General features: G+C 49.0%; 1 protein-coding gene across 2 annotated transcripts; it reads right to left on the reverse strand.

The window, feature by feature from the left end:
- Positions 1 to 401: 401 nt before the first annotated feature.
- ZIC3 (Zic family member 3) lies at positions 402 to 11,433 on the reverse strand. 2 transcript variants are annotated; one of them, XM_031445186.2, is made up of 3 exons: positions 9,897 to 11,433; positions 8,603 to 8,766; positions 402 to 551 (listed from the first exon to the last, which is right to left on the reverse strand). In XM_031445186.2, the coding sequence occupies exons 1-3, from the start codon at positions 10,942 to 10,944 to the stop codon at positions 402 to 404; spliced, it is 1,362 nt and encodes a 453-aa protein (XP_031301046.2). In that variant the 5' UTR covers positions 10,945 to 11,433. The 2 variants fall into 2 exon arrangements, with proteins under 2 accessions (XP_031301046.2, XP_010991759.3); XM_010993457.3 differs by lacking the exon at positions 402 to 551 and adding an exon at positions 6,822 to 7,780.
- Between the last annotated feature and the right edge of the window lie 213 nt (positions 11,434 to 11,646).

The following is an 11,646-nucleotide window of genomic DNA, read 5'->3' on the forward strand; positions in this document are numbered from 1 at the left end:
TGCAGAGATCCTGGGAATCGCTTTTTGAACACAAACATGAAATTAACAAAACAAGTATTTATAGTTCTAGTTTTAAACACTTGAGTTCTACATGTGGAATGCACATATTTGAAAAAGATTTTCAACAAGGTCAACACAATGCATGAGATAATACACTCTGGGTTATGAATTAGGCCAGTCTTCACCTCCATCTTCCCATTTACGATCCTAAATTGGTAGGGAGGGGGACATGGGGGGTGCTTTGTTGCTTTTTCATTTCACAAATGATTGCTCAACACAGAATGAAATACACCAAAAGAAGAAAATAGTCTTTTTATACCTAGGGAAGAAGCTACTACTCTTAAAATGATCACTTCAAGGTAACAGACATCCAAATTGATGTGGTTTTCTTTGAAACCTCATCAGTAAATCATTTCTTGCACAGTAGGTTCGGCATTAACCCTGCATTTTGGATAGGTAGTGTTATGGAGGGCTGGCTGCTGCATACCAACGTCAGTATCAAGTTCTTCGTCAGGAATTAGAGACTGTCCCGGATACCAAGCAGGACAACACTGGCAAAAAAACAAAAAATGAACTGCAGATGGGTCAAAACAGGCTACATCGACTCTTATAAAAATTTCATAAAATGTTACTGAATATGTTATTTTAAATGCTAGTTTATAATAAAACACGATGAAATCTTTTATTTTTAACACCTTATGTTCAAATGGCCTTTTACATGGGTTGTCTTTTAATAAAACACATTAGACAACACACACATCCTAGTAGAGAACAAACACTATAAACTTGCCATCTGGTGAAGGCTAATATTATAGTTACTATAGAGCTCACATTTCTCTACTCCTCAGATTAGTAAACAGTTTGAACTGTTATCACATTAAAAATATACAAAATTGTTTGCTGTTAACGATTTTTAAAGAAACATATTTTCTTTAGCTTTAACAGACTTTTTGAAACAGAAATCTTATTCAAAGAAGTTTTGCTCCTCTGTTAGTTCCTATTAGTCCAAGTCCTCTGAACACCCCCCTTTTAAATGCTTCTTGCAAACTTAGTGTTTTTCAAGCTGTAAATTTCAATAGTTATGGTAGAAACCAAACCTCAGTGGGAAAAGAAGTGCTCTTTAGAGTTGTCATTCAAACAAATATGAGTTCTACCAATTTTTCATTCGTCCAGTTTTACAGACATTCCATTCACATAACTCCAATGAAAATCAACCACAGTTTTGCCATATCAAATGACCCAAAGAACACCGCAGGTATCCGGGGGACATAGTTCACCAGTGCATCTTTAGCTTGATTTTAAAGTCTACTTAGAGACAACGTGGGCTCTGCAGTTCTCAAAGAGATAAACTGCCTACCCATTGGCTAAAGATTTTTCAAGTTAATGAACTTTTCATTTTCCACACTTTTGCTACCAAGAGATTTAACCAGGGAAAAGTTCAAACCTCAGGGTTCAAACAACAGCATGAAAAAATAAAGTATACAGCAAGCACCATCTACTTCCTTTGATCTCTCAAAGATGTCAATACTCTATTCCAGTGAGGGGGTGGAGTGAAGTGGCTGAGCCCTGGAAGGAAACTTCACCCAAGGGGGGTAAAAATCTGTTTGGTGGTAATTTCAAAACAAGTTTCCAAACTGCAGAAGAGACTCCAGCCCCTTTGACTTGCAGGAACCACACATAAGAAAAGGACAGAAAATACAAGGCATTTATTTTAATTGCCCAGGGGTTTTCAATGCAAAGCACGACAACTTAAATGCATATTCCAAATTCTTGCTCCAAAGCCGTCTTCTTTGTGCACTGAAAAGGAGGAAAGACAACCCCATCAATTGTTCTCTGCAGATAAAGGCACTGTTTTGCAGATTTCCCCCCAAATCTGGGCTGGCTTTGCTAATGACCTGCCCACCCACCTGGGGCCCTTCCCAAGGTGGCCCACGGGAACTGCCCCCACACCTTCGGGAGCCTGAATGTTCGACAGTGGGCTTCCCCAGAAGGCTCTTTTCGTTCAGCCGTTGGCTTCCACGAAGAAGAAACCTGAAAGAATTCTTGCCGCTTATTCTCCTAGAGGAGGGTCAATAACTACACATTAAAACAAAACAAAAATAAACCCACATTGTTTTTTCCTCACGAAAGAAATCTAAAGGCGAATCTGCAGCATTTTTCTGCAGAGAAAACACGAACTCGTGATCCCAGAGCTACCAGGGGGTTCTTTCACACACCAGCATTAAGGCAGTTAAGCAAAAGCTGAAAGTTTTCGGGATTGTGGCCTTTTTTTTTTCTTTTCCCATAAGACCACCAGCTGTTAGAGCACACACAAAAGCGCACAGACTGCCATTTTTCATAGGCCCACATTTAAATGAGATATACAGAAAACGGGGCCTAATAACGTGTAGGGTCCGACTCGCAATGGCATATCCGTGCTGCTAAGCCAGTGCATTTTATTTGGAAACGGTGCCTATGTGTTCCGCTCGTGGGCCCAGCCATTGTCCTGGAAGACAACTGTCCACTCCTTGGCATTTTTCGAGACTCGAAGGTGCTGTGGCATCCCGACCCGGGCACGAAGCTCAAAATGGTATCCCCACCCCAAAGGGCGCAGGGGAAACGATTTAAGTCGGGACTAGGGGGCGGGGCGGCCTCTGGTGGGTTTCAGGTCCAAGCCCCCGCCCGGGACCCCCACCCCTCAGAAGGCTCGCCAACTTCCCACGCCCGGGATGCCCTGGAAGAACTTCTTCGCTTCCGTCTTTTTTTTTTTTTTTAACGATTTTGCGCTCGGCCCCCACGACCTACATTCCCCCGCGAGGCGCTCGGAGCTGAGGAATAACAAGGGAGTTGAAACCACACAACAGTTCGGCAGCCCGCAGTCAGCGCTTTGCTGCGCTCTGCGGGGGTTCGCATCCGGCCGCCATGTTCCCGACCCGAGAGCCGCCCCAAAATCAGCCCCCCTTCCCCACAGTCCTCCCCTCCGCCCCGCTCCCGCTCGACCGAGGCCGCCGCGCCGCAAAACCGCTTTCAACTCTCCCCCGCCGCCCCCTCGCCGCAAAATCCGACTCGACGGCTGCGGGCTGTGCGCCTGCGCGCGGCGCGGGCGTGGGGGCGGCAGGGGGAGGCCGGCAGGGCGAGGCCGGCAGGGCCCCGACCGCGGCTTGAAAAGGCCGGAGCGACGGGGAGCGGGGGAGGGGTTGGGGCCCGGGCCGGAGCTTACTCTTTCCTCCCAGCGGGTCCCCGCTCGGCCCGGCGCGGCTCTCACACGTGCGCGCTAAAAACCCACTTCAAAGTCTGTTCTTGGCTCAGAGGCGGCCCCCTCTGGACCGGCCCCTGGGCCCTCGCGCGGACCGCCAACCAGGCCCTGGGCCTCGCCACCCCCTCCAAACCCTGGCGCGGCGAAGAGATAGGGAGTGCTGAGCGCGAGGATGCTCGCTTAAAGAGCTCCGGGCGCCGGGATCGGCCTTCGGGCGTTCGAGTACCTCCCTCCTTCCCCTACCCCCACCGCCGCCACCGCCTTAAGAAAATGAATGGAACACAAAGTTTGCGGCCAGCGCTGCGCTGTGGCCTTCGGAGCTCACCATTGTTTGGGCTCGTATTGACCCCAGGTCCGGATTAGGCAGCGGCTGATTCCTGCTTTACAGCCCCGCGGGCCTAATGAGGCCGAGAGGCGATGGGGCGCGAAGCGTCCTCGGAGCCCGGGCGACCGCCGGCTTACGGCCGCCAAGGGCCCTGTAGGTGGAGGTCAAAGGGTCAGCGGGCTGAGACCGCGAGAGAATTGACCCTAGGAAATGAGGTCCTCTACCCCCCGGCCCCAGCTTCGATCGTGCCTTTCAAGAACTTGGTGTGTGGACAGGTACCCTGGACACCCCGATGAGGGGCCTGAGAACCCCGAGCCCGAGCCCTGACTTCCGGAAACGCCTGGCCTCGTCCCGGGGCAAAGCCCAGCTAGTGGTCTCGAGGGTCAGACAGCCCGAGAGAAAACCAGCCTAGCTGCCAGGCGGAGATCCCGCGCTTCAGGGGATGGACAAGCCGGTGGAGATTCTTTCAGAAACTTAAGGGCTAGACTTCGTTCGTTTGGAGGGGTGGAGATGGATATAGGGGGAGGAGAGGGAGCCCGGGGCGAAGAGACAAGGAGACAGCCGGCGGCGAGAAGGGGGGAGGGGCGAGGAAGTCCTGAACACAACTTTCCTGGGAGGCTTTGTGAGCGGAGGCGGTCCCTGCTAGCTCTCCAACCTTTGCAGTAGCTAAGACCGACTGCCCTGCTTTAGCCCGGACGCTGATCTTTAACCTTCCAAACTGGATGAAGTCCAGACTTATGTCTGCGTTAAAACAGACATCTCCCCTTTTCCCACCCAACAGTGGAAATATTAAAGCTAAACTACCCATTTTGGAAAAGATAATGGACTTTTAACAAAAGTCTTACCAGGTGCAAGAATAACAGGTAGATCACTAAGAATCCAGCTGACATTCATGGTTTCCAGCTGATCTATCTTTAGGGTTGCAAAGTTTTTTGTTGGGAGAGGGAGAGCCTTATTCTTTAAGGTATTTACTGAAAATTCAGGAATGTAAGTGTGCGTTCCCAGAGTCAGACTATGGGTAAAAAAATGTGAGAAAAGTTTTCTACTAAAACTTTTCTTTGCAACAAACGACAAGGGCAGAGGGCATAGACTGAGAAATATGATACTACACCCAGATTAGAGGAAATCATGTAGAGGGGCAAAGCTTTTACATTATCTTAATGTTGGTTATCTTTGTTATGGGCATCTTCCACTCTTAGGACACAATACTCTACTGTAAAATTTTATGGTAGAATAATTTCAAGCCTACTAAGGAAAGATCAAACTCTATGTCTCCAAAAATGTTTAATCTATTTAATTGGGAGGTGATGAGAGAAGCAAGTTTTCTGAAATAATCTTGCAATCAACCCATCCCTCTACTCCCATTTAAGGTTAAGTTGGGAGTGGAAAGGGAATTCATGGAGAAAACAGTAAACTGGAAGTTCAATGCATATTTCAGAAGAAAAACATTATTTAGACTTTGGTTGGAACACATTTAGAGCCAATCATATGAATACACACTTTCTGAAAACTTGCTGAACATTTTAAATGGTCTCTGGTTTGAAGTGAAGGAAAAATCCTGAAATACGAATCTGGTCCAGCACCCTCAACGTCAAGGTCAAGACTGGAATGTCTGGGGTAGGAATGGTAGACTGGCCAGGTTACCTGCTCATCACTTGTGAAGTCATCCCAATTGGCTCATGGCATTCAGGCCCCTTGCCTTGTCTATTGGTAGAGGAAAGTGCAATAACCCCCATTCTCCACAAACAATAAAAAAAAAAAATCGCATCCAAAGCAATTTGCAGTTAGAAACTGTCAATTAATTGTCTGTTGACAAAGATCAGTAGGTAACTTAGACTGCTTCAACTGTATCCAAGAAATCAAAGTTTCTTTTAATCATCAGAAGTTCTCTGAGCATTTCAATTTAAGGTTGATTTATTTGAACATGGAAAAAATCAGGCACCAAATACAAAAATGTTATAACATAAATAGATGTGCCAAGACTTTATTTCTTCAAAAAGAACAATAAACAAAATTCTAGAATTCAAAATGATTATGTATAATACCAAACTGACTGCCACCAAAAAACCTAGAGCATTACCCCTTCTAAAGAAGGAATACTTAAGCCTATTTCATTACATTTCTAAATTCTTTACAATTCCTTATCTCCACCATTCTATTTGCTGATTTGCAAGTTGGTTATTCATGCAGAGATTGGGCTCTCAATATTAAACAGCACCCTAAATTAGTAAAAAAAAGAAAGTCTCAATACTCTACCCACTCCAACCCCCCAAAATAGTAATCAGTTTCTTTTTCATATAACAACTGTAAAAGAACTGTTTGTCCAAATGAGTTGCTTCGCTGAAGATTAAATGGATTGTTAATATTTTATCACAAAGCAAACAACCATTTTTCATTGTTATTGATTTTAATGGAAACAATGCTCTTAACATCTTTGCCTACAAACCATGAACTTTAAAAATACATATTTTGCAAATGTTTTTCTTTCCATAATATCATTTCAGAACCGCTGCAGTTATTACACCGCTATAAAAATGTTATGAATAATTGTGATAATTACGAATTGAACTATATACAGCAAAACAAATCAGCCTTTGCCTTCCAAAATTGTAAATGGACTATGGTTCTTTTAAGAAGCACTTTAATCATAAGTAAGCATGGCTCAACTGGCCTTACTCATCACCACTCTTTCAGACATATGCTTACTTTTGAAAATATATAGATGGCTAGATAGATTTGATAGGCAGATTAGATAAGTCATAGATACAAACATATATAGGTATATGGGTGATCTTTCGATAGAATAGACAGACATGCATCCTGCCGCAATGTTCATTTTTATGTAAGGTAATAAAAAAAAAAAAACTAAGGGACATAAAACTCATTAGGTTACCTTATGTTTATATATGTAGGGCAGGGATGATTAAATCCAGCTTCTCAGTCTTTGAAGTACAAGATTGAGATGTCATGGCCACTAACTGAATTGGTCAGTAATATCTGATTTGCATGCTGAAAATCCAGGACAAACACATTTAAACTCGCAGTTAAACAACTATCTGAGCTAGAGATAAAGAAAGGAGAGTCTTCCCAGATGGAAACTGACACTGTAAGGAATCTATACTGCAATAGAAAAATAATTTAACAATTAAAAAAGGGATCTGAGTGAGTTATAAATACCAACAAACAAGATTCATTTGCTCACGTCTCCTCTATGTAGGAGGCTGTTACAAAATAAGAGAAAGGAGTCAGTGGTTCAAAAATTGTAAATTGTGTTCTTTCAAAACAATAAAATTTAATGCTAAAGAGGTTATAATCAAAAGCTGTACAGAATTTTGTTAGAAAACATTTATCCATAAATATTGTTCAGTTCCCGGCACTTGTAGCAATAATTAAATTACAAACGATAAATATGGCATCAATGGATATGTATTTACAAAAAAAAAAGTTATTACAAAAGGCAACTGTATACTAAACATCACAATCTTGTGTAGAGTAACATCACATCCTCAGCCTGAAAAAATACTGAACAACAGTTTCAACCCCATTAGACAAAAATACATTCACAAGTGTAATGCTTTGAGGAAAAGTTCAAGACATAACAGGACTTTGGCACGGTTGAAGACTGTGAGAGTTTAAACAATCACCACTAAGGCGAAGATTTTCCATCAGTTTTAACATCACCACCACCACCAAGCCTTCTATAACTTCCTCTCAAGAAACAGGACGAGTTAAAATGAGCTGAAGGCGTTTAGGGATGGGGTGAGCAGAGAGCAAGAGAAAGGGGAGGAAAAAGCAGTGAAAAGATTTTTTTTTAATCCTTCAAACGCCAAAACATATTTTCTAATCCTGAGAAAAGGGCATGTCTACTTTTGGATCTTGCCCCCAAAAAAACCTTCCTGGACAATTGCAATTAACAGGATGTAGCCCTACATATGGCCTCTTGCCTTAAAACTCCATTTCCATCTGATTGGTCTCAGTTTTCTTTTTAAAATGCATTTGGTCCATTCTATGGTTTACAGGGTTTGTGTTTGTGTTTGTCCTCAGACGTACCATTCGTTAAAATTGGGAGGAAGTCCAGGGTTGTGGCTGGTGCTAGTTTGAACTGCAGAAGGGGTTTTAGTGGTATCTTTACTGTTTGCAGAAGCTATAGCGGGTGGAGTGGAAGATTCATAGCCTGAACTGGCAGCAGGGGAGGAATCTGACCCTTGAGATTCATGAACCTAAAATTAACATGTATATATTATAATGAATATAATTCCAACTGGCATTGTGCAAGCAAAAACAAGAGCAGAATTCAAGCACTTTAAGAGCAAGACCGCCCAGTGACCCACTTAAAAGAGAAATGCTGCTGATTCTGGTTTTGTGTTTTTAATTTCCACGTTACCGAGGTCTAGAAAACCCGAAGATGTTCGCCAAAACAGTTTGAGTCCTAAGACTGGCATTACGGAAAAGGAATAAAGCACTCTGGTTTATTAATGCCCCTTCAAAAAGGCTTTCTCCGCGGATGGAGCGGGGTAAGCACTTAGTCTTTGGGGCCCTATAAAATACTCACGCCGGGCCCAGGTTTCGCCAAGCCCGCTTTGGCTTGGGAAAGCAGGTACAAAGAAAGGTGGCACGGGCGCCCTAGACGCTGCGAGGGCTCAGACAAATGCGTGGGAATCGCACCGCGCTCCTCGGCCCTATTGTTTTATCGGAAGCCGAAGAGCCAATGAACCACCCACTCCCGGGTACGGCGCGGGCGCTCTCGGCTCTCACCGCGGGCTGAGCCGGCAAGAGGCGGCCACTGCAACCTCCAAGCCCTGGCGAGCTCGGTTAGAGCTTCCCAGTAAACAACCGACTGTTCCCTCTGCTCCCTCCTCCTCCCCACTGAGCTCTCCCCCGCCCCCCTCTGGGTCCCCGAAATGGGTTCAAGGTGTCACCGCTGGAGCAAATCGGATTTAACGTGGAGGATACGGGGTTGGCAGCGCGGGCGCTTCCGTTCCTAAGCCCGCTGTCGGACCGAGTGTTTATAAACCGCCGACCGCTAATAAAGAGGTAATTACCTTCATGTGCTTGCGCAGGGAGCTCGGGTGCGTGTAGGACTTGTCGCACACTTTGCAGATATAGGGCTTGTCCGAGGTGTGCACATGCATGTGCTTCTTGCGGTCGCTGCTGTTGGCAAAACGTCTGTCACAGCCTTCAAATTCACATTTGAATGGTTTCTCACCTGCAAAAGGCAGAAACGCAAAGGAGGGGAAATATGGTCAGGACCCGGGAGCTTCCTTGGGCCAAGCAGCGGGAGGCAGAGCGCCCGGCGGTCTTCCCGGAGAGGGAGCGCCGACTGGGGGCGGCTGCGGCATCTCTTTCCCCTGGAGGAAAAATGGAGAGGGCTGGTTGAGCCTGCTGGAGTGGGGAGTGGTGGTCGGGGGCGGGGGTAGGGCAGGGCCGGCCCAGAACTTGCCAGTCCCTTTGTTCTCGCGCAGAATGCGTAAGCCCATGGCTCCTCCAAAGTTTCCCGTAAGTTGTGGTACCAACCTACCCGGCCCAGGGCTTCCAACGCGCGGCCACGTTCCGCGGATACATCGGCGTTGTAACCAAGGCCGGGCGGGACAATGGACTGGGAACGGGACAATCCCTTTTAGTTCCTCCTTTGTACCTTTTAATTTGCCTCTTTCAAATGCAGCGGTTTTTGCTAAGCCCCGTGTTAAAACGCTTGGGTCTGCGTACTTAGCGTTCGAAAAGAGAAAACTATATAAATCCAGGGGCTCCAGACAGTTTTACAAGATGTTCTGAACAAGCCACGAAACTGTGGTGCCTTTCCTACTTTAGCTTTCCTCCCGGAGGACTGAATTGAACCTGGAACTCCAAATAAAAATAGTTTGACAAAAGTATCAGTCATTTAATTAGGAGATGTGCCAATCAAGGGTAAAAAAGAGCGGAAGTAACCAAAAGTTAGTTTTCATTAGCATTTCTATGGTTGCCTCCCCAGAATGTGTACCGAGAGCGAAGTCGCTTGTAAGCAATTCCTCTCCACACGTTCGGAGTCCCTTCACAGTAACCCAGAAAGAGACAAAAAGAGGCGGCGCCAGTTGGTTCCTGGGCGCGAGAAGATTCCAATTAGTTTCTGAGACCGCAGAGCCGTCTGCCCGGAAAGTTAGAACTGGGCAAAAGCGCCGCGGGGCGGGGAGGGCGAGAGGTGGAGGGACACTGACAGCGCTACTTTTTTCGAACAGCCCTGGAGGGGCGCCGCCCCTCTCTTTGGCCGCCAACACTCTGCCTCGCGCTGAAAAAGTCGACTTCGTGGCGCGGTGCCGCGGCGCCGCGGCGAATCCCGCGCCCGCCCGCCTTCCCCCTTACCTGTGTGGGTCCTCTTGTGGATCTTGAGGTTCTCGGAGCGGGCAAAGATCTTCCCGCAGCCCGGGAAGGGGCACGGGAAGGGCTTCTCGCCCGTGTGCACCCGAATGTGATTGACCAGTTTGTACTTCGCCTTGAATGACTTGCCCTCGCGGGGGCACTCCTCCCAGTAGCAGACGTGGTTGTTCTGCTCCGGGCCCCCCACATGCTCCATGGTGACATGTGTCACCAACTCGTGCATGGTGCTGAAGGTCCGGTCGCAGCTTTTCTTGGGCCGGCTCAGCTGAGCCTCGTCGATCCACTTGCACGACAGCTCCTGTTTGATGGGCTGACGCATATAACGGAAGAAGGCGCCAGGCCCGTGGTGGGCCGCCACGTTCACGCCCATGTTCATGTTCATGGGGCTGTAGTTGGGGAACTGCGCGCCGGCCGTGTAGGGGTCCGTGCGCGGACTGGCCACTGGGCGGTACGGGTCGGCGCGGCCGAACAGCTCTCCGCGCAGCCCCAAGTGGACCTGGTTGTTGTCCACGTGCCCTGTGGGCGACGGGTGTCCGGCACCTTGCTCGTGCAGCCCGGGGAAAAGCAGGTAGCCGGGGGGCTCAGGAATACCAGCTGGAGCGTGCAGGCTGCTCGCCGAGCTGGCGAAGAGCCCGTGCTGCCCGCCACCCGAGGCCGCCTCGCCGAGCCCGGAGCCACGCTGGCGGAACAGAAAGTCGCGCGTGGAGTTGAAGGCGGCAGAGGCGGCACCGCCGTAGCTGGGCACCTGGCCGGCGTGGTGATGGTGGTGGTGGTGGTGGTGATGATGGCCCAGGGCGTTGGCGTAACCCGAACCCTGTGGCGTGAACGCCGAGCTCTGGCCCGAAGATAGATCGTGCGCCGCGGCGGGGCTCAGCTTGAAGGCGGCGGCGGCGGCGGCGTGGGGCGAGTCCCCGAAGGGATTCAGCCCCATGCCTGCCGGCTCGCGGTTGGGCATCTCGTGGTGGCGCGGCGCGCCGAAGCTACCCACTCCCAGCCCAGGGAACTGCGGGCCTCCGTCCAGGAGCATCGTCATGGGTGGGGTGTTCTGGGCACCAGCGATCCGGCTGAAATGAGCGAGAGTGCGGGCGAAGGAGATCTCCGAAGTGTCGCAGTCGGAGAGGGGTGGCGGCGGTTGGACACTGTCGGGAGACCCCCAAGGCGGTATCAGGGGCTGCAACTTTCCGTCGCTGCGAGAGTCTCCTGCAGAGGGATAGGAAGGAGGAGGGGAAGTAGAAGGACCTGGAAGGGGGAGGAGGGGGGAGAAGGAGGGGGGAGAAGGGAGGAGAAAAGACTCTGGGACTAGATCTGGTTTAACAAACTAACAGGCGCGCACAAAGAAAAATAAGCAAAATAATAAGTGGAGGGCGGAGTTTGCCAATCCTGTCCCGGGCACCCCTCCTCTCCCCGAGAGCGCAGAACCGCGGGGCCAGGAGGCTCCCTCGGCACGGGCCTCCCGGCTAGACTGCGCTGAGGAGCAGAGCCGGCTCGCGGCCGGCGGGCAGGAGGCAGGCTCGGTCCTCGCCGCTCGCCGCTCGCCGCGCCAGTCCCAGCCTCTTCGCCTCCAGAGTAATGTCCTTGGACTGATAAAGTCAATCACTCACTCCTCTCACATAAACCAAGCGGGAGGCCGCGCGGCGCGCGCCAATGAGGAGCCAGCTGGCCCGCGGTCACCTGACCCCCGGCCCCGCAGCCCATTGGCCGTTGCCGCACTGATTGGCAGCGCGGAGCGGGGAAC

The sequence above is a fragment of the Camelus dromedarius genome, chromosome X, assembly GCF_036321535.1.
Source record: "Camelus dromedarius isolate mCamDro1 chromosome X, mCamDro1.pat, whole genome shotgun sequence".
Lineage (NCBI taxonomy): Eukaryota > Metazoa > Chordata > Mammalia > Artiodactyla > Camelidae > Camelus > Camelus dromedarius.

Excerpts from the sequence above, each read along its gene's own strand:
- ZIC3 (XM_010993457.3), bottom strand. The coding sequence starts at position 10,944 with ATGACGATGCTCCTGGACGGAGGCCCGCAGTTCCCTGGGCTGGGAGTG. Across the intron at positions 8,767-9,896 it reads CCACAAGAGGACCCACACAG|GTGAGAAACCATTCAAATGT; the intron begins GTAAGGGGGAAG and ends TGCCTTTTGCAG. Across the intron at positions 7,781-8,602 it reads CCCTGCGCAAGCACATGAAG|GTTCATGAATCTCAAGGGTC; the intron begins GTAATTACCTCT and ends TGTTAATTTTAG.